The following is a 21,220-nucleotide window of genomic DNA, read 5'->3' as shown; positions in this document are numbered from 1 at the left end:
ACATGATCGTTAAAATTGTGATCTTTACTCTGGCGCATTCATGGTCAAACTCTTATAATAAAAGAATTTTGAAACCCCTTTTATTTTGAAAAGCAGCTTTGTACTTTAAACTCTATTTTTCCTTTTCAATTGGATGGTAGCTTCACCATGCATAAATTAAACGATGCCTTGCTCTAACCAAGTATGAAAGAAGTCAGAAACCTAAAGGAGCTATATTTGTACGTAAACTATATGGAGGCATGTGTCAGATAAATTGTATGCTGGGACGCCAATTTAGACAGTGTATGTGGATGTTTATATTACTATGTTGGCCTGATTGATGTAGCAAAATCGATGGAGGGATTTGTTACTTAAATTGCATGTTTAGATATTATGGGAAGTGCAGTAAAGATTTCTGAAGAATGGAATGGAAGTAAAAATAAGGTTCCTTTCATTTTTAAAACCATCTTCTGTTGTCATTTTTCTAAAATTTGTAATATTACTAGTTAAAAGGACAAAAAAGAGACTTTATAAGTGAGTTATGTAAAGAGAAGATAAAATGTTAGACAAGGAAATGAAAAAAATACAAAGATACTAGAGAAATAAAGTATGCAGTCTCAACTTTTTTTACTGAGTGATAATTATCATTATTTTAACATATATATACGATCTTGTCTCCACAAATTAAAATTTATGGATCCTTCATTTACACTAATTATGTAGAAACGATCGTAGGCTTGTTTGGTCGTGTTTTTGTTCATAAACTATTTGCTAAAATTTAACTGAGAGTGGTAGAAAAGTCTTGTCTCTGGCTATTGTTGCTCCTATGCTTTCCAAGATCTCCAATGTATTGTTTTAACATAAAGCTTAAAAAACATTTGACTAAATGATTGAGTTTAGGTGGTTAATGAGTTCTTTTTAAAAAAAATTGTTTAGGAGAAACTGAATTTAATTTCCAAGTAAAATAAATTTTCACTAAACTTTATTTACCTTTCGACCAAACTCTGAATTCTCTTAAAAATTGAATGATTAACCCAAAAATAACTGAAAAAATATATTTATAGTTGGGATGTCACTACATTCATTGATGAGAGTTGAATTTATATGGGACAATTGAAAAATAATGTAGATTTTGATTATTTTTGTTTAAAATCCAAAATATCAAACTTGAACTTCAACGTGTATGATCTTAAAAATTGTCAATGTGCACATCATGATATATATATCCCAAATGCAGGGGTTGTAATAAATATATAATTCCTTTAATAATATTCGATTTTACGTAGTTTTTAATTTTTTGACCAGTTCACAGTTTTAATTGGCTTCTTAAAAAAAACATAAGTTAATTTGGATATAAACAATACTATCTAACAAATGTTGGAAAAATTAGGTCTAAATAAAAACATATTTCATAAAACATGTTCAATAAATATGAATTAATAGCTGAAGTAAATAAAACATTCAATATAATTATGATCGGATCTACGATATGTTTGATTTATCAATGATATTGAGAATGAGGGTATTAGAAATACCTGAATGAAGCTTTCATGACAACCCTCTCAACAACAACGATCTAAAACAAGGAGAGGAGATGATATAATATGAAACACATCAACATATGCCAGCGGCGATTGATTTGGCTCTTCCTTAACCGGCACCTTTATGTCTCTAATTCTATTCAGATGGGGAGAAGAGAATGTTTTACGGTGTATTGGGAACCATAACCTCTTTTATATTGGATAACCAATAGGGTTTCCCATTATTCCGTTAATAGGTCATCCGGACATCCACTCATCGAGTACATATCAACTAATTAAATATTTAATTAATTATCCAATTAGAAATCTAATAGCTTTATTACTTAATTTGATCACTAATCAATTAAAGCTCACAGTTAATATAATTATTATTACGATATTTGCCCACATTAAGAAGAGTCTAAAAGTAGTTTATGAACGTCAAACACTTCTCAATTAAGATAAGTTTGGGGTGTAACGGTTCGGTTTGGATTGGTTTTCAGTCAAAAAATATCTGAAACGATGAAACCTTCATCGGTTTGGATTGGTTCGGTTTTCATTGTTTTTCAAAAAAGAAACCAAACCAAACTAAATTTGGTTCGGTTGATCGGTTTTTTAAAAATACAACTAAAAAAAAATTCATATTCTCACAAAATATTTCATAGAACTTTGTATAATTGTATTTCATATTTTGTTTTTTCATGTTTTCTATTTTTCAAACAACTTTTTGTAACTAACCTTACTCAATATTTCATAAATATGATTCAAGATTCATTCATCCATCATTCTTCAAAAACAACTTCATCAAACTCAAATATTTCAATCATTCATGATCCATACATGCATCATTCATCAACAAACACATAAATTTCAAAATAACAAATCCATGCAAACTGAATTTAAAACATCTTGAAATTTAAACATCATGAAAATATGGTCGCCATGAAATTAATTTTGGGCCTAACCATAAATTTGTGTGAGGTAGGATAATATTAGTAAAATAAGAAGTGTGGTTATCATTGGATTGGTTCATCGGTTTCACGGATCTCGAAATGAAAAAGCATGAACCAAACCAAACTAGATTGGTTTTGATTGGTTCGGATCGGTTTCAAACCGAACCAAGTAAGGTCGGATATTTTTTTTGGTTTGGTTTGGTTCGGATTTTCGATTTCGTTGGATTTATCCGAACCACTTGCACCCCTAAGATAAGTAGCGGAAAAATTAATACTTTGGCTAGGAATCATGAAGAGATGATTATGCGATTAAATGACTAAACATTTGTTTTAATCTTTGCAGGTTTGCCAAAATACTTTCTCAAGAGAGGAGGCTACGAGAGTTGAAATCCCCTCACACCAATAAAGCTTTAATATAGAGAAACATTTCCTCATTGCTTCTGAATTCTTAGTTTTTGTCCTTAACATATATTTCCGATGCTTTGAATGCATTTTTACGAAATTTGTTGATTTCATTTATTTTTTATTTTTAGAGTATTCATTAATCAAAGATTTAATTTAATGATATTCTATGTGCCAAATAACCTAGTAAATCAAACCTGCTATTCTCCTAACATTACAATTTGTTTTGAAGTGAAAAGTACGGATCGTAAAATTAACTTTATCAAATGCTATATTTATGATATTAATTTGAATTCGTTATTTGTTTTTGCTATAAATTTATCTCTTGATAAAAAAATATTGGTCTCTGATTTTTAGCATGATCTATGAATATGAAATGATTAACCAAAAATTAGTCTCACGTTTTAAACAATCTTTAAAAATAATTTTCATCACTTTAGATATAAACCTTAACCCAATTTTTTTTAAACAATCTTTAAAAGTAAATTTCACCAATTTAAATATAAAAATTAACCCAAAAAAATATCCCAAATTTATCTTCTTGAATCAGCCCACATCCTACAAAATATATAATACAATATATATTCTCTCAAAAAAAATATATAATACAATATATTATCAATTTTTTATTTCAAAATATTAATGAAGATTCCTTTCACATTTTCTTTTTAAAGATCATAAGGATTATAAACGTGGTCAATTTCAAACTTATCATCAAATTCTAAATATTGATTTAAAAAATCAAGTTCCAAATGTTATAAAATCAAGGAAAAATTACAGTCACCTCCTCTAAGATTTTTTAAAATGACTTTGACACCATCTCTGGTTTTAAAACTTACATCAGCTTCCTTTAAATTCTTATCAAACAGACAAAACCTCCCTTCCTTTTTAACACTATTATTTTTTCCTTTAACTTTCTTTTCTCCAATCATTTTCATCATTTCATGGACCACCCAGTCAAACATAAAACGCCACTGACAACGACGAATAACAAACCTCTATCTTTGATTTCATTGCCTCGTCCTCTTTCGATCAACAATTGCAACATTGAAGAATGGACACTCACTGGTTCAAAGTTTCAATTCAACCACCCAAGAACACTTAGATTCAGCAACGTTAAAATTTTGAGTGAGAGTATGCCGCTTATTTAAGTCTTACAAGACTCGACAGTTACACATAGAGGATACTCATTTACAACAAAAAAAAAGTTTCAATTCAATCACATTGGTTCCTTCTTGCTGCTATTTGTGCAATTAATTTAGGTATGGGCACTGGTCGATCATGGTAAAATAGTTCAATTAAGCATTGAAGTCGCAAATAAACTTTCGATGTAATTAGAAAAAAATTGAGTCAAAGGGAGAGAAAAGTTGAACATATTTTGTTTCTAATAGATTAATCGATTGGATTGTAAAACTTAATGGATTAGCTTGTGTTGCAAAACAAGTGACTCTGAGCTAAGTCATATCTAATCAATTAACATATGTAGTTAATTGGAAAAAAAAAACCTTGACAGCAATGAACAAGAACACAACCACCAGAATGGATTTACTCATTGATTGAATTTTGAAGGAACACTGCATTACTCTTGCTAAAAACTAAGAATAATTGTCTCTGTGAATATACAAAATATTCCATAGATAATTATTCCCCTAAAAAAAGAATAGATAATTATTTGTAAAAAAATAATACGTAATAGTTACGGGTTGATTGATATAAAGTTTATTTTAGATAGACATCGACCTTGATGGCTTGATCTAAAATTAGCAATCTTTATTTATTTTCAAAAATTAAACCACTGAAAAAGTAAATAAATAAGTAAAAACACCTAACATTCAGTGCATTGCATTTACACGATGGTAGTGTTGTTGGGGAATTTTCAATCAAAGAAAAAAGAAAAGAAATAAGTGTTGTTGGAGAATTGGGACGCAAATCTCCACCATTAGTCATCATTACCCACAAAACAGACGGTGCCGTTGATTGCCAACTATCCTTCCCAAAATAATATTATTTTGAAAATAACTTTCAATAAAATAGAATTGGAATGAATTATAACTTTCTTGTACCATTTTTACCCTTATCTAAAAACGATATTATTTTGAAAATAAAACTCATTATATTTCAATAAAATAATATTATTGTTGTTCACGGATTAATATTAGTTCAAGACTTTTTTACGTATTTAATAATAAAATTCTATATTTAAACGTAAAATATGAGGCTATTTAATTATTGTTTTTAGTTTAACATATCAATTAATTTTGGCACTCATCACATCATTATTAACTGGACATAGATTATCTTTTGTACCATGTCAGTCAGTCAAACGATGAAAAATATAAACTTGGTACAATAAACTCACGATGTTTCTACCTTAAAAAAAAAATAGGGTTAATAGGCTTTTACCCCTACCATTTAGGGATCTTTTAATATACCCCTATAAAAAAAAAAAACTTTTTCTCCTTTGTAAAATGAAGATTATTTAGTTTACACCCCTGATATCATCTGACTGGATTAATGAGTTGATGTGGTACGTTGACTGTGTAGTAATAGGTGAAATGACACTGACACGTCATAATTTTTAATTTTTAAAATTATGTTAAAAAGATGAAATACCTAAAATACCCTTAATGATAAATTAAAAAAAAAAATCCCATTTCTTTTCTCTCTTCTTCTCTAGCGTAAATCCCCTTATCTCTTCTTCCTTCTCTTCTCTCCCACCTTCTCTGTTTTATCTTCTTTCTTTTCTTCTTCCTTCTATTATCTTCATCATTCTCTTCTCTATTCTCTTCCTTCTATTCTCTCACACCTTCTCTCTTTTTGTTATTCCTTTTCTTCTTCCTTCTCTTCTCTTTTCTCTTCTCTCTATTTCTTTTCTTCCAGATCATACCCTCCACCCCTCCAATCAAGAAACAACAACACAACAACACAATCAAGAAATTGAAAGAGAGGATTTTCGAATTTTGAAAGAGAGGATTTTTGAATCTGGGTTTTTGATTCTTCATACATGGAATTGATTTCTAACCACTTGGGTTTGATTTTCGATTGGAAGAGGAAGCAATCTGAGTTGATTTTTGATTTGATGATTTTTTTTAAAGAAGTTGTTGTTGTTGTTGTTTTAAGTTGAAGTTGTTGTTGTTGTTTCCCATTCAAATTCCATTTGATTTTGCTTTTCTGGTTTGGAATTGGGTTAAAGAAGAATTTTGTGTTGTTGTTGTTGTGTTGTTGATGAGTGATCCAAAAATTTAAAATTGATTAGAAGGGGATGGATTGGAACAACTAGGAAAGAAGAGATTGTTGTGTTGCTGTTGTGTTGATGCTGCGATGCTGTGTTGCTGGAAAAAAGATGGTAGAAGGAGATTGAAAAAAGAGAGTGAGGAAGAAGATGAAGATGAAAAAGAAATAAAAAAAAAATCAATTAAATTTTTAATAAAAAAATTCAAATGGAATAAAAAAATTGCAAAAGAAATAAAAAAGCCAAGTCAGCGTGCCAAATATGCAATTTTATACAGTCAGCGCTCCATGTCAGCTTATGTGCACAATCAGATTGGTTCAGGGGTGTAAGCCAAAAAATCTTTATTTTACAAAGGGGAATTCAAGTTTTTTTTTTTTTTTTATAGGGGGTATACCAAAAGACCCCATATGGCAGGGGGTAAAAGCCCATTAATTCAAAAAAATATCTCACCATTTTTCTAGCTTAAAGAAAAAACTCACGAAGTTTATAAATTATTGGCCTAAATAATTTGTCACAAACGTTGAAATTTTGTTCTATATTGTGTTATCTTTGGTATCATCAAACGTCCACGTAGAAGAAGAGAGTAGTTTTTTTTTTTTTTTGAAAGAGAAGAAGAGAGCAGTTGACACTCATGTAAATAAATTGCAGAAGAAAGAAAAAGGAGAAGAGGAATATATGAAAAGTGATGAAATAAAAAAATAGGGATGAAATGGTAATTATTTAATTAAGAAAGTTCATTTCATTGCTTACCTCTCAAATTGGATGGAATGAAAAATAAGAAGAAGTGGTGGTATATGATGAAATAGATCCCATCATGTTCGATTCCACTCCATTAAAATTTTATAAATCCAAACAATGGGATATGGAGTAAATAGTCAATTACCCCCCTGAAATTGTAAGTTTCGTCAATTACCCCCTTGAAATTAACAAAACTTCAATTACCCCCTGAAATTGCACAACGTTGATTAATTTACTCTCTCCGTCAAATTTTTCTGTTAGTTAACATGACGTTTTGCAAATATCCCCCTGAAGTTTTGTACTTATGTGCAAAATGGCTCCTGAACTTTAAAATTTATATATTTTTTTCTTATCCTTAAAAGTGACTTGCATTATCACTGAATTGTGGAGCATATTAGCTAAGTTTTGACGGTATACAATAAAGATTTATTATACATTTGATTTATTATGATGTACTTATAATATATACTCTTTGTAATTTCGCAATAGGGGAGGCTGTTAGCCTGTATACGGCGCTAGAGTGAGACTCAGACCTTCAATTTGATAATGTTGATTTTGCCTTGGATTTTGAGAAGGTTGTCGAGTCCTTCCATTAAGGTATGAATGATAATAGTAAATTTTGATGTATAATCAATGCCTAAAGCACTTTTATCAGATAGATTTTAAAACTCTCTATCGAGTTTAATGATAAGAGATAAACGAATGAAGTCGTTAATAGGTTAACAAAGGTAGCTCTATCTAACCCTAACTCCACGTTTATGATGATGTATCGTCACATATTTAACAACTTTCCGCTAATGAAATGCATTGAATTGATATTAAAAAAAAAAGAAAAAAGAGAGATAATATTTTAATTGAAAAGGGGGTTGTGAGTATTGCAATGCTAATTATAGTAGTTTGTAATTTGTTGATTAAAAAATTAGGTACTCTTCCTCTTATAGATTCTTTTTAGTTTTTTAAACAAGAAAAAATGACCAGGGGAGGTTGATGTGATGATAACAGCTGGATTCGGACAGGGTATTTTCATCCAACACGTTTCAATTCAATGGCTCAATTTTGTGTCTCCCCTTTCTGTTCTTCACCTTCTCCTCCTTGTCTTCAACTTCACCGGCAGCATCAATTCTTCTTCATTTCTCAACCAAAAATTGCTCCTCCTCCTCCTTCTGCTTCCGCCACCGATTCTACTTTCACTATCGCTTCCACTTCTTCTAATTTAACGCCAAAAGTCGTCGTCACCAGAGAACGTGGCAAGAATTCCAAGCTCATCACTGCTTTGGTACTCACTCACTCACTCCACATTATATTACATTACATTTTTTTCACTAATCATTTTCAATTATGAAATTAAAGACAAAAACGTTCATAGTTTATTTATTTATTTATTAAGTTGTAAGCTCTTGGAAAAACTATTCCAATGTCAAATGCAGGCCAAACATGAAATCAATTGTTTGGAGCTTCCACTCATTGAGCACCTACGAGGACCTGATTTCGACAAGCTTCCTACTTTATTAACTGGTAAGCTCTTGGAAGTAGTAATCATTCTGTTTTGTATATGATTTTATTATCTTTTTACTGGGCCTATTTAATAATAAATTTTATGAATGCTTAATGGGAAAAATGATGCAGTGACATTTCTAAATTCTATTTAAAGTTCATGACACAATATCATACCTAGTATTGATAAGCTATTTTCCATCACACAGTTGGGTTGGGTTGGGTTCCTTGATGTGGACTTTTTCAGCTTAAAAAGTCATTTGCATGTTGTATCTTGGATATATTTTTCTGATACACATGATAGCATGAATGAAGCTGTCAATGTCATGCTTATTTAGGTGCATTATCACTTTTCACCCATTAATTTCTTCTCATCATTCTTGCAGATTATGCATTTGATTGGGTTATCATCACTTCTCCTGAGGCTGGTTCAGTCTTTCTAGAGGCATGGAGGTAAGGACTTAGGCTTGTTTGGTTAAATTGTAAAAATTCCTCGAGTAGAATGTAATTAGATGAATTATGTCTGAAAATTCAATTTTGAAGTCAAGTTATACATTTTTAGAGATGTAACCTTTAGTTATCATCAAATGATTTTGGTAATTTTGAATCTATTTTCAATGAATTATTTCTGAAAATTCAAATTTTGAAGTGAAGTAATACATATGTACAAAAGCAATCCGTAGTTTCCTTCAAATGATTTTCAGTTTTTTTTTGCAAATCATTTTTCCCTTCAAAATTAACTCTTGGTAATTGTGGAATGCAAGCCAAACATGCACCCCTCCAAAGTCACTCTATCCATGACGAGGTTTACCTTAATTTTGTAGAGACTATTGATGTTTCTGCTAAATATTTTTTCTTTCTTTCTTTTCTTCGGTGACTTGACATCTTTTCCTTTTTAAGTAGGCATTAAGTAGGCAGAATGCTTGACATGTCTTTTATTATGCAATGTGTTATACAAATTGTCTTTGATCTATAATCTAAGTCGTGCTTGAGTTGTCAAAGATGAAAATGTAAATTTGACGAATATTCAATGTTTATAGTTTCTTTTGTGGTTATAAAACTTTGTTTAGCATTTAATTGTCTACCAAATGATTAGCTTATAGTTACTTTTGTAGTTATAAAACTTTGTTTAGCATTTAATTGTCTACCAAATGATTAGCTTACTCTTAATTGTTGTCCTTAGAGCTGCTGGGATGCCTCGCGTTAGAATAGGCGTTGTTGGATCAGGTACTGCAAGCATTTTCAAGGATGCTTTGCTGTCATCAAACCAATCACTTGATGTTGCCTTTTCACCTTCAAAAGGTATCCATGTTTATCAGTTAAGTGTAGACTGAATTTAAATGGCTCCTGCATTTATGTCTCCAGTTTCACTTCTTCGCCATGATGGATGACTAGCTCAAAAAATACAATTACGAACTAATATCCCAAATCTTACTATTATTTTGTGGGTAGTTCCAAGATATGCATCCAGGTAGATGAGAGAGGGACTTTTAATTTTGATTGTTCTGTTACTTATGTGAATCAGTGGCGTAACTACATAAGTTTTACTTTGGAGAATGTGAATTTTGTGTCTAACCATCTTTAGCCTTTGGTTAGTAGGTGATCATATTACTAATCATATCAGTGTAATAGTAAAAGAGAATTGTAGCTTTTTTAAAATAAAATGGAATTTGAAGCTTCAAGTTGTGAAAGTGACTTATTAAGGATTTTATATTTTTCAGCAACAGGAAAAGTTTTGGCTACAGAGCTTCCCAGAATTGGAAATAAAACTACCATTCTATATCCTGCTTCTGCAAAGGCTAGCAATGAGATTGGTATGAGAAATGTTTGTTGCTTTTACAAAATCAGCATTCACATGTTGTAAAATTATTGAAGTTATGATATTCTAATAGTCTGTGATATTTACATAACCAGAGGAAGGGCTTTCAAGTCGTGGATTTGAAGTTACAAGGATGAACACATATACAACGGTAAAATATTTTAGTCCTTGTGTCCCCTTCTTTTCAAGAAAATATGGTCCAATACAAGCAGTCTTTGCAAGCACATGTTATGTACGCTTGGCCGAGTTAAATTATTTAAACTGTAATTAATGATACATTCCCTGTAATATGTTTCATGTTGTTTTTGGAAGTTGTGTTTATGAAAATGATTTTCCTGCTATGATGTATTTTGTCAAGTGTTCACATTATGCAGTTTGGGGGAAAATGTTACACAAACTTCAAATTTTGTCCTTTTTGTACAATTCTTCCCCTGTATTTATTTATTGGGTCTCTCTAACCGGTGCCTCAGGGGCATTGGTTTAGGAATCCGTAAATAGAAGTTGTCTTGAAAAGATAAGCTGTTACATTTGATCAAGTACTGATTAGTGATTACACTACTTTTTATTAAAAACTTACTTGTTATAGTTCTTAACCAATGTCCTTGAGGCACTGGTTAGCATTCTCCTTATTTATTTTATGTTGAAGTTTTCAACTTCAGAATACGGGGCATGCATATACTTCTACACCAGCATCAATAGCTTATGATCATTGTCATTTCAGAAAGAAATTGATTGCAAATGGTTTGCATAGCTTTGGTCATAACCAACTATTTCTCGCACTTGGAACGGCAATTAGTTTGGACTATTTATGGTTATATATCTCTGTCAGAGATTTACTGTTGCCCCTAATTCTAACTTAGCCGTCAGGTACCAGTTCAACATGTTGATCAGATGATTCTAAAGCAAGCACTTGCTGCCCCCGTTGTTACAGTAGCTTCACCATCTGCAATTCGGTGAGTTCCTTATTGCCCTTTTGCCTTCAAGTCTTTTGATAATTTCATATCCATTTCAAATCTACAGATAGTAAGTTAATTATATTTCGATTTTATACTAACTGTGTAAGCGGGAGCTACATGCTGTACTTCCTTGATGAAGTCATTAACTTAACTTTTTCGTACCAACTAATTGTGATGCTGTTTTTGTACCTGTTGGTTAAGCGTCTTAATGACTCTTGAGGTTGTAAGAATTGTGAAAAAACTTGCTTTATCTTCTTAATTCTTATTTGCACTTTATAAATAGGTATGGTATTTATTTTCTTAGGAAATTCTATATTATTTAGTATTTACCCAGCTGATTTTTTAACCTGCAACAGAGCCTGGAAGAATCTCCTTTCGGATTCCGACTGGAGCAATTCAGTTGCATGCATTGGGGAGACAACTGCTGCCATGGCAGGAAGATTAGGCTTCAAAAATGTGTACCACCCAACACAACCAGGCCTTGAAGGGTAATCACAAATCCGCCTCTGAGAGAATACTTTGGGGTTTTTCTTGTGATAATTCTCTTCCCAAAGTATTCAAAACCTGTTATATATATGATAAAGAGTCTTCAACGTCTGGCCACATGGAGAAGTTTTTCCTCTTTGAAATGGTTCACACAACGATTATAACAAGCTCTTCTATTTTTGGAAATTGCAGGCTCACCCCACATAGGAGTGACTCAAGTTTTAATAACTTACCTTCATTTAAAAAACACATATAATCGTCCTGTAAGTGTAGCTTAGTTGGTAGCTACCAGGGATAATCTAGCCATTAGGCTACTTGACCAAAAAAAAAAAACACATAATCACTCCCATAACTTTTTACTAACTCGAAACAACATACAAATCTTCACCAGATGATCATAGACTTTCAGATTTCACTTCATTAAGCTATATAGGAATTATTTATGACATGACCCATGTTTATTGTTAATCAATACACATGATGGTCACTCATCTGTGTCATTTTATTTTCAATACATTCTGAAAGAAGCATTTTACTGTTTAATTTAATATGCTTCAATTCTCTCCAAAAAAAATTTAATATGCTTCAATTGTTGGGTCTTTTTTTTTTTTTTTTTCATTACTAGAATACGTGCATCAATGACGAATGCTTTTTATTTTGTCGATGGACTGAAGGGTCATTTTTCAAGTTTTAGCAAGTTTAAAGACCTCACACCCATATTGCTGTCTGTTTCTGTCGGGTATTTGATGTTTATCCCAAGTCATATTTCTTGTGATTCGAGTCCTCTAAATGCTGTGTAATACTAATGGATGATTGAAAATTAAAAAAACTGAGATTCTGATAATATATTTACTCATGTATATTGGAAGATCAGCAATTGTAAGTCTGCATTTTAGCTTCTAAATCATAGCTTTCACTATAGACTATCAAATCCATGTATCTTTTATATGCTATACTATGTTGTTGAAGCTGAATTTATGACAGTTAATATAGAATCTTGTGGAATTAGTTTGGGAAAATTACAAAAGCAATGATAGAAGATTAGAAGTAAAGACAAGTTTGGAGAGTATTTTGCATTAGAAGAATAGTTGAACAAAAGCATGTCTTTTTTCTAAAAAAAAAAAAGACAAAAGCATATTTGTTAACTTGTTATGATTGAAATAATTGATTGCTAGTATTTAAGGGTAAGTTGGCCAAGTTTATGCAAATATCTTATTGCTTTTAGACTGCTTTGAGTTCCTGTTGATACATCCGTTTTTGACAATCTTCTTTCTCCTGACAGCTGGGTTGAAAGCATCCTTGAAGCATTAGGATCCTATGATGATTTATCGAGGTAGTTCTCTGCCCATCATAGCAACCTGGAGTTGTTTCCAGCTGTTTATTTATGTAGAGTATTTGATTAGTTTATTGGATTGACATTGTGGATGGCTTTGCTATCTTTGTTCAGTTGTATTCTTGAGACTCATGAGGTTATCATGCGCCACTAGTAAAAAAATTCCCATCATGTAAATACCTACAGATTGAGTCGAGCACTCAATTTGTCCTTAAACTCTGAGGGAGTGTAAATGGGTTCAAGTGTTATTTACATTAAATAAGATTTCCATGTTTTATATCACTCACTCATAGTACTCGTGTGTCTTAGTTTAGTTCATAGTACTCGTGTTGTCTTAGTTTAGTTCAATCTTAATTGAATTAAGACCGTGATAATTCAACCGGTCAGCTCCAAACTAAAGTTTAATCTTAAGATGGAAGATTCGAGACAATACAAAAGATATGCAACAATCGGAAGTGATTGAGCGGAATTCGTATCTCTAATTTTGTACTTTCCAGGAGGGGTATTCTTTCCAAGTGTTTGTTTAACTATGCTGGAGTACATGCTATTGCTAGTGTGGCCTTTGGTCACACGAGTTTCTAGTGTGATTTCAAATTCTTTTTGTGCAAGAAATTCAAATTCTTATTGTGTTGATAATAAAATTTGCCTCCACGGTAAACCTTGAAATAACAAGAGTTGTCATGTTACTCAATTTTTTTAGCTGAATAATATGTGGATGTAATAATATTATAACATCTAAGTCAGACTAATTGAATTTACAAATGTCACATAATACGAACATTAAAACCTAATTGAAAAGTGTATTCATGTTTATATATTGTTATAGATATAGTGTGTGATTGGTATTACAGTAGCTATCTCAGAATCACGGTGACCACCGTGATTTTACAGAAGTTACAAAGTGCAATTTTAAAAAAATTACGGTGGATCAATTTTGAGATATTTACCATGATACTAAACATAGGCATAATATAGTGGACACTAATTGTGCCGTCCTCTTTTCATTAAAAAAATTGTCCCGTCCTCTTTTCACTTACGTTTGTTTCTTAACTTCAATTAATTTCCCAACAAGATATGTCTAACGCGAACTTGTGATTTGGAGTCACATTCATGTGGTAGTGGATGGGGACATAAGGGTTGTTCATGTTTGAAACACAAGCTTTTAGCTTTCTCTTCATATCTTCCCAACCGTCCATCATCATCTAATTGCCGTTTCATGTGCGATTTCGTATATTATTATGTAACCTCTTTTCGTTAGCTTTCTCAATCCAACAAGTTTTTAATGTATGCTAAAAATATGTGACGTTTTAAAAAGTTCAGCTAAGCTTTTGTTTAGTTTAGTACACTACTTGTATTTGTATACATATCAAATAGATATTTGATGCGTATGTGGCAACTACTTGTGAATTGTGATAATATAGTACTCTACCTCTGTCTTAATTATTTTGTTTATAGCCAATAAATAGAATGAAGATCTATCCAAAAGATAGTAGTTAAAAAGAACGACAAACACCAGATTGTCAATGGCAGAATCAAAATAAAAAATATTTGCAAATTTCATGATGTTTCAACTGCCACGTAATTTTTTAGTCAAACATCGATGATGGGTCCAAATGATAGTTCTTTTTTTTTTTTTAGGGAAAATCCAAATGATAGTTCTATTAAGACATAAATAAAAAATTCATTAAAAATATTATTTATGGAGTTAGTAGTATAAAGAACTGAGAAATTCAAAGTTCAAATCCGAGCCCTACATATCAATGTCTATAGAACTATTAACAAAAATATACTTACATGACAGTTTTTTTGATAATTTTTATACACACGCATTTACATTCAGTTGAATAAAGTAATTAATTGAATAAAATAGTTAATGAATTTATGATAAAAAAGTAGTTAATAAATTTCGGTTAAAGATGTATTGTTCAAATTGTTAGAGATCATTTTCTGAATAATTACTTATTTTTTAATTAAATTCTGAATTTGATCGCACTTTATTTATCTTTCAATCAAATTCTAAATTATTAGAGATCATTTTTTTGAAAACCAAATAGTATAGTTGGATGCATGTGTAAATCAATTTTTTTTTTAGAATGTTACATGTTTCTATCATATGTTAAATCGTATGATTTCAAAAAAAAGAATCCTTGACTTTTGGAAATAAACACATCACAATTTTTTTTTCTTTCAAGAAATTGAATTTGAATTCATTAATTTACTTAATAATAATGACCACAAAAAAGGGTAAAAGGGTTTAGGTGGCAAAGCATGTGAACTGTGCAGCTTTTGCCTAACAGAAACCATCCCTTTCTTTCGATTTGGCATCACTACATAGTTCACTGGCAAGGCTACCAGCACCCATCAAATTTCTCTTTCATTAATATTTAGGTACAGAACAAACGAACCATCCCAGGATAAGAAGATGTAGTTTTTAAAAAATCTAAATAAAATATATTATTTGAACATACGATTTTCAACACGTATCTTGACATCGTATACCATTAAGTGTGGACATTGGAAAAAAAATGGATGATTTCGAGTTTTTTTTTTTTTTTTTTTATCATGAATCACTTTTATTTTCTCTCTTTTACTTTAAATAAGTGACTTTCACGTAAATAAATTCAAAACAATTTTTATTGTGATTTTGTCGTTCGACATTGTTTCATTTTCTGTCTTAACGCATTGTTCATTTAAATCTAAAGATATTCGTAACTAATGTCCTCTACTAACTTGAATGAATAAATATATTTTTATTATAAAAAAGAGTGTTACGTTGGGGTTAAGGTAAATTTAATTAAATTTATAGGACGCGTATCAAATGAAAGTGCACGGTGGTTGATTATGACATATACACCTTTTTGATTGGAGCCTTCTACTTCTGTTACACTGCCCCCCCCCCCCCCCCCCCCCCCATCTTTCTATAATTAGAGCTTGCGTTTCATTCCAGCTTGGATAAGTTCTTTTTTGTCCCTACCCTTATTTTTTAAACAAAAGTTATAAGCAACACTTTATAATTATTGTATCCCTTTCATACGATCATAGGTGAAAGTAAATGAATCAATTATCAACTTGAGTGTATGATGACACTTCATTCCTTGTCAAGTTTGAGTCTCTTCTTGAATCATTATTATTCACTTGAGGCTTTTAAAATAAGGTTTAGTAAGCTTCAATGTCACATGGAAAAGTAATTAAACTTTCTATAAAGTCAGAACTCATAAAAGGGTACATTTATTATGTCACACACAATTTTTTTGAAAAACGGTTTGTACAGTGATATTATTATTAAATTATGATCATGTTCATGTAACAGGTCTCATCACAATTCACAAGCCATGACTTCAGTTTCAATAAACAAAGATCCCAGAATTCCTCAAAACTCTCAAAAGAGCATAAGAAATGCAGTTAAAGGTGGAAAAACATCAAGCAAAGACAGAAAATTGGCTTTGCAACAAGATGTAATGTTAATGTCCTCGTTTTCTTGAATTCCATTCATTTTCTTTGGTTCTAACTTGAAACTGAGATGAATTTTTTCAACTTTCAGGTTGACAGGTTGAAGAAGAAGCTTAGGCATGAAGAGAACATTCACAAGGCATTGGAAAGAGCTTTGAATAGGCCTTTGGGAGCCTTACCTCGTCTTCCTCCTTATCTCCCTCCCTATGTTAGTAAAATCACTCTCCCTTTCTAGTTTTCCTCTTTTATCTTTGAGGAAATTAAATAGTCGAATGTAATCACATATGTCGGTGTCGGACATAAGACACACCTTTAATATTGTTATAGTCCTACGTAGTTTTTTATTACTTATTATATTCCAGAAATTGAGTATTTGAGTGATGATTTTTATCTTAAAAAAACTCTAGACACTTGGACTTGTGGCTGAAGTGGCTGTGCTAGAAGAAGAAATAGTTAGGCTTGAAGAGAAGGTCTTACATTTCAGGCAGGATTTGCATCAAGAAGCAGTTTACATGTCATCCTCCAAGATGAAACTGGAGCATTTGGAAGCAGCTTCTGTGAATAATGCAAATCCAAATGATAGTACAAAATTGGATCATACTGCAACATTTTCAACTAGGCCTAAAACTACTCTTCCTGGTGAGTAACTAGTCCAATCCAATAATCAATTTTGTAACATACCAATTATGATTAATCTATTTCAAAATTGAGTATTTGCATATTTGGATTGACAATGAGTTCAATAAAATGACAGTGTGCCGCACTGATTTTAGCGAACACTACACTTTGAAGCTTCGACAAAATCACAGCGTTGCTTCACCGTGATTTATAGTACATTATGTGACAAGACTATTGTCCCTGATTTCATGTATCTCCTTTTTGTCTTACCAGATGATAAACAAAGAAAAGAGATTCAATCACGTGCTCATTCTTTCAAGAGCAACAAGAAATCCATATGTAAAGACCAAATGGCAAAAATTTCAATTAAGAAAATTCCAGTTGACAATAAACCACTACAGAAACATTGTGAACCTCCTAAAAAACAGGTTTGTCATGTGTAAAAATAGTTTACAGTTTGTGTTATAGCATTAGTTACTACAACATACTTTTAAATTGTGGTCGTGATTGCAGTTATGCTGCAAACCTTTATAATCTGGCTGATGCAATCGATATTGCAGTTGCGAAACATTAAAAATTGCCGCAATTTAAAACCATTTTACTAGTAGCTCAAAAACTGAAAAAAATTTCATCACTTTCGCAGCAGAAAGAACTAAGGCTGAACAACAAACCAATTGCCGAAGTCAGAAATCATCGTCTACAAGAAACTCCACAAGGAGATGAAAGTCCAAATATAATCTCTGAGAATATTCTGAAGTGCTTAACTAGCATTCTCTTGAGAATGAGTACACCAACTTTAAAGCCTCTAAAATCTAAAAACTGCATTGAAGGAACAGAGTTTTTTGATCCTTATGGCATCTTGGAAGTTGGAAAGAAAGATATTGGTCCGTACAAGAAATTATGTGAAAGTATTGAAGCTGAATCTTTCAATCCAGCACAAACTGCTAAGTCCTTGTTTCTACTACATCGGTTGAAGTATGTTGCATTCTAATCAAATTCAAACTATAATATTACTACTTTAATTTTTTATGACCCTTATATTAATTAATGGTTTAGTTGTTCTAATTTCCTGAAATATGCAGGATTCTTTTGAGACAACTAACATGTGTTAACATTGACAACCTCAACCGCCAAGAGAAGCTTGCATTTTGGATCAACATATATAACTCTTGTATGATGAATGTATGTCAAATGTTCCTACTAGAAAAATATCTAAAAAAATTGTATTTATTTTTTACTGTTTTCAGTTAACTTTTATCTTGAATATCAGTAATGGCATGTGAAGCATGGACACCATGTCGACATTGATAGTAATTTACGAAAACTGAATAATTGAAAATATCCACATGTGTCGGCCATGTCGGACACCGGATATGCCTTCAATCTGAAAGTAATGGCTTATTAAAAGTTCTGCTTTGTTTCAGGCTTTCGTAGAAAAAGGCATACCAGAAAGTCCTGAAATGGTTGTTGCATTGATGCAGAAGGTGTGGTTTTACTTTGTTTGTTTTCCAAGTTTAGCATATAACAGCATTAATTTTTTTGCTCATTAATTAATGCGGTTTTCTTGTTATTCAGGCAACAATAAATGTAGGTGGAACCTTGTTAAATGCCACAACCATAGAACACTGCATTTTAAGGCTTCCATATCACTGGAAATATGTAAGTTCTGTCCTTGTCCTTTTCAAATGTAGCTTTTTCTGTTGGTGGGAAGATATACAAAATTAATAAGCTTCTTAGTTCTTACAGCTAAATTCCAAACAGATCACATTATTAAAGGAAGTGAAAAGTCATGAAATGACAATAAGAAGCACTTATGGACTGGAATTGTCAGAACCCCTAGTCACATTTGCTCTCTCTTGTGGAACTTGGTCATCTCCTGCTGTAAGTTAATCACTTGCTTAAAATTAAATTTTTAATATTTTACAAAGGTTTTAAACGTTGTCACAGTTCTAGATATTGTATATAATAGATTTACCTCAATCAAGGTAGTGTTGTGATCGCAAAGACAAAAATAATATTGATGCAGCGTCTCAGATAGGAGTGTAAATAGGTTAAGTTAGGTTAAGCTTTAGAATGCTCGAGTCTGACCTACTTCAAAAATATTAGGCCTGAGCCTAATCTATTATCTGTCGTAAACTCAGTTTCAAGGTCTGATCATTTGAAAGTCTGATTAATTGCGTACTTAAACAATTTTTTCTACGAAAGCTTACACCAATATTGCTTTCGTAAATAAAATAACAAGTTAACAGTCAAGTGAGATTAAGTTTTATTATGATATTTAACATAACCTTTTAGACAAGGTGAATGATCATATTTTTAATGCACAATTCAATTACTTCATTATTTGGATTGTCTTGTTGCTGATTCATGATCAAATGCAGGTTAGAGTTTACACAGCATCACATGTTGAGAAGGAACTAGAAATAGCCAAAAGAGAATACTTACAGGCTGCAATTGGAATTTCAACATCAAAGTTTGTTATTCCAAAGATGTTGGATTGGTATTTACTTGACTTTGCAAAAGACTTAGAATCATTGCTAGACTGGATATGCCTCCAATTACCAAGTGAACAAGGGAAAGAAGCAATTAAGTTATTTGAGAAAAGAAAAACTGAACCTCACTCACAATTTGTAAAAATTATGCCTTATAAGTTTAGTTTTAGATACTTGCTGAGCACATAATTTTGTTTCAATTTTCTGTATATAATTTGTATACAGCGTTACAGCTCTAGATCATACAAATAATAGATGTACATACATGTCATCTATTCTTTAATCTCACTTTACAGTTAAAAGAAGCTTTAACCTTCAATTATATCATTATTACTCAACAACCATAGAAAGGGCGTGATTATAGGATCCTGATTTCAAATGTCAATATTGGCTAGGACTGAAAATATTCTTTTCTTTGTGCAATAAATAAATAGTCTTGTACAATATATTCGAATAGTTCAGAATTTAGTCGAAAGGTAAGTAAAGTCTGACTAATGATTGTTCCAGCCACGATTTAGATTCAAATTCTCATGAACGATTCATTTTTAACTGAAACTCATTAACCACTTGAGTCCAGATAAACAATATTTACGAATTAAGGTTAATTAATATTAGTTGGTACTTATGCATGCTATTAGTGTGTCAATGAACAAATGGTTGCATTCTTATAGAGTACAGAATATTACTGATAGTAGTAGGAGTACGGATGGATTTCCATATATGGTTTAACATTCAAAGCATGATGATATTGGAATTCTCTAGTTACACATGCAATGAGGATTGGTTTGTGGTCCAAAAGATTCATAATTGTGGTGTCATTTACTTAAAATATTGAAATTAACTCGTATATTAACCCTTCAAGTACTTGACACTGATGTGAGCAAGTTGTGTTGGGTTTTCAAGCTAAGAAGAGTGCTATAATGATTGAGAACCATTAAAAAAACACTAAAATAATATATTAAACTACACTCCAATATCTTAATGGAACCCCAGTAATTCAATATATGATTCATTTTGAGTATTAAGACAAAGTCGTACGAAGTTTATACCATGGAATATTACAAATCAACAAAAATGTAAATGGATCATATTCTGTGTCTAGAATTCATAATGTTGATTGATCATTGATTGGGAAAAGAGAGGAGTAAGATAATTATTATTTTTATGGCTTCGTAATTACTATAAAAACAAAAGTTGCTAGCTTAACTCAGAGTGTGTTTAAGATGTTATGAGTTCTTAAAACTGCATTACTATTACTAATAGGAGCAAATATTACTTAGTCACAACCACAAATAAAAAAATATTTGCCCACACACCTAAATAAAAACTATTAAAAGAGAAATAATTTATCCATATCATTTTCACCATTTATATTTGTCTCCAAATATTTTTAATTTAAGGTGGTGACTAAGTAAAACTTGCTCTTGCTAATAGTATTCTTTCGGATTTTAAGTGGTTACTTTTTCTAAAACACAATTCAAATCACTTTTGAGTAGGTAGGTATGCCAATTAAGCCCAAGTCACACCTTAACGAGAGCTGCTTTTGGATTTTACTAGTACCTTTTTAGAAAGAATTATGCTCTCCATCCTGCACATTTTGCTCGCGCCATGCAGCCGTTCCAAATTTATCCTTACGCTAGTTAACTAACGCAAATGTAAAACTATGCGCTAGTTAAGTAACGATGCGTGAGTTAACTCACGCTAGTTCATAATTCCAAAAGGACAGTCACATTTTTATTGCTGCATAG

The 21,220-nt window shown here is 31.4% G+C and overlaps 2 protein-coding genes across 5 annotated transcripts; both read left to right on the top strand.

Annotated features, from left to right (window-relative positions):
* Positions 1-7,751: 7,751 nt before the first annotated feature.
* LOC11423221 (uroporphyrinogen-III synthase, chloroplastic) lies at positions 7,752-13,194 on the top strand. The gene is made up of 9 exons (XM_003602958.4): positions 7,752-8,100; positions 8,252-8,339; positions 8,705-8,771; positions 9,502-9,620; positions 10,040-10,132; positions 10,233-10,288; positions 11,005-11,090; positions 11,450-11,581; positions 12,862-13,194. The coding sequence occupies exons 1-9, from the start codon at positions 7,870-7,872 to the stop codon at positions 12,914-12,916; spliced, it is 927 nt and encodes a 308-aa protein (XP_003603006.1). The 5' UTR covers positions 7,752-7,869; the 3' UTR covers positions 12,917-13,194.
* Positions 13,195-15,858: 2,664 nt separating this feature from the next.
* Positions 15,859-19,791, top strand: LOC11431804 (uncharacterized). Of its 4 annotated transcripts, none has more exons than XM_013606250.3 (11): positions 15,859-16,134; positions 16,223-16,367; positions 16,454-16,570; positions 16,770-17,001; positions 17,254-17,408; positions 17,627-17,955; positions 18,063-18,162; positions 18,405-18,464; positions 18,556-18,639; positions 18,718-18,861; positions 19,362-19,791. In XM_013606250.3, exons 1-11 carry the CDS (start codon positions 16,082-16,084, stop codon positions 19,659-19,661), a joined length of 1,719 nt encoding a protein of 572 aa, XP_013461704.1. In that variant the 5' UTR covers positions 15,859-16,081; the 3' UTR covers positions 19,662-19,791. The 4 variants fall into 4 exon arrangements, with proteins under 4 accessions (XP_013461704.1, XP_024633965.1, XP_013461705.1 ...); XM_024778197.2 differs by having other exon boundaries at positions 15,861-16,134; positions 17,624-17,955; XM_013606251.3 differs by having other exon boundaries at positions 15,862-16,134; positions 17,624-17,955; positions 18,742-18,861.
* The last annotated feature ends 1,429 nt before the right edge of the window (positions 19,792-21,220 follow it).

Source organism: Medicago truncatula, chromosome 3 (genome assembly GCF_003473485.1).
Source record: "Medicago truncatula cultivar Jemalong A17 chromosome 3, MtrunA17r5.0-ANR, whole genome shotgun sequence".
Lineage (NCBI taxonomy): Eukaryota > Viridiplantae > Streptophyta > Magnoliopsida > Fabales > Fabaceae > Medicago > Medicago truncatula.
The sequence above is the reverse complement of the archived record's forward strand: the minus strand, read 5'-3'. Positions and strand labels throughout refer to the sequence as shown.

What these genes read in the sequence shown, in the direction of transcription:
- LOC11423221 (XM_003602958.4), top strand. Translation starts at nt 7,870, where the DNA reads ATGGCTCAATTTTGTGTCTCCCCTTTCTGTTCTTCACCTTCTCCTCCT. An exon ending in TGCCTTTTCACCTTCAAAAG is followed by an intron (nt 9,621 to 10,039) that starts GTATCCATGTTT and finishes TATATTTTTCAG; the next exon opens with CAACAGGAAAAGTTTTGGCT. An exon ending in GGATGAACACATATACAACG is followed by an intron (nt 10,289 to 11,004) that starts GTAAAATATTTT and finishes CTTAGCCGTCAG; the next exon opens with GTACCAGTTCAACATGTTGA.
- LOC11431804 (XM_024778197.2), top strand. Translation starts at nt 16,082, where the DNA reads ATGTCACATGGAAAAGTAATTAAACTTTCTATAAAGTCAGAACTCATA. An exon ending in AAGTCAGAACTCATAAAAGG is followed by an intron (nt 16,135 to 16,222) that starts GTACATTTATTA and finishes TTCATGTAACAG; the next exon opens with GTCTCATCACAATTCACAAG. An exon ending in ATAACTCTTGTATGATGAAT is followed by an intron (nt 18,163 to 18,404) that starts GTATGTCAAATG and finishes GCTTTGTTTCAG; the next exon opens with GCTTTCGTAGAAAAAGGCAT.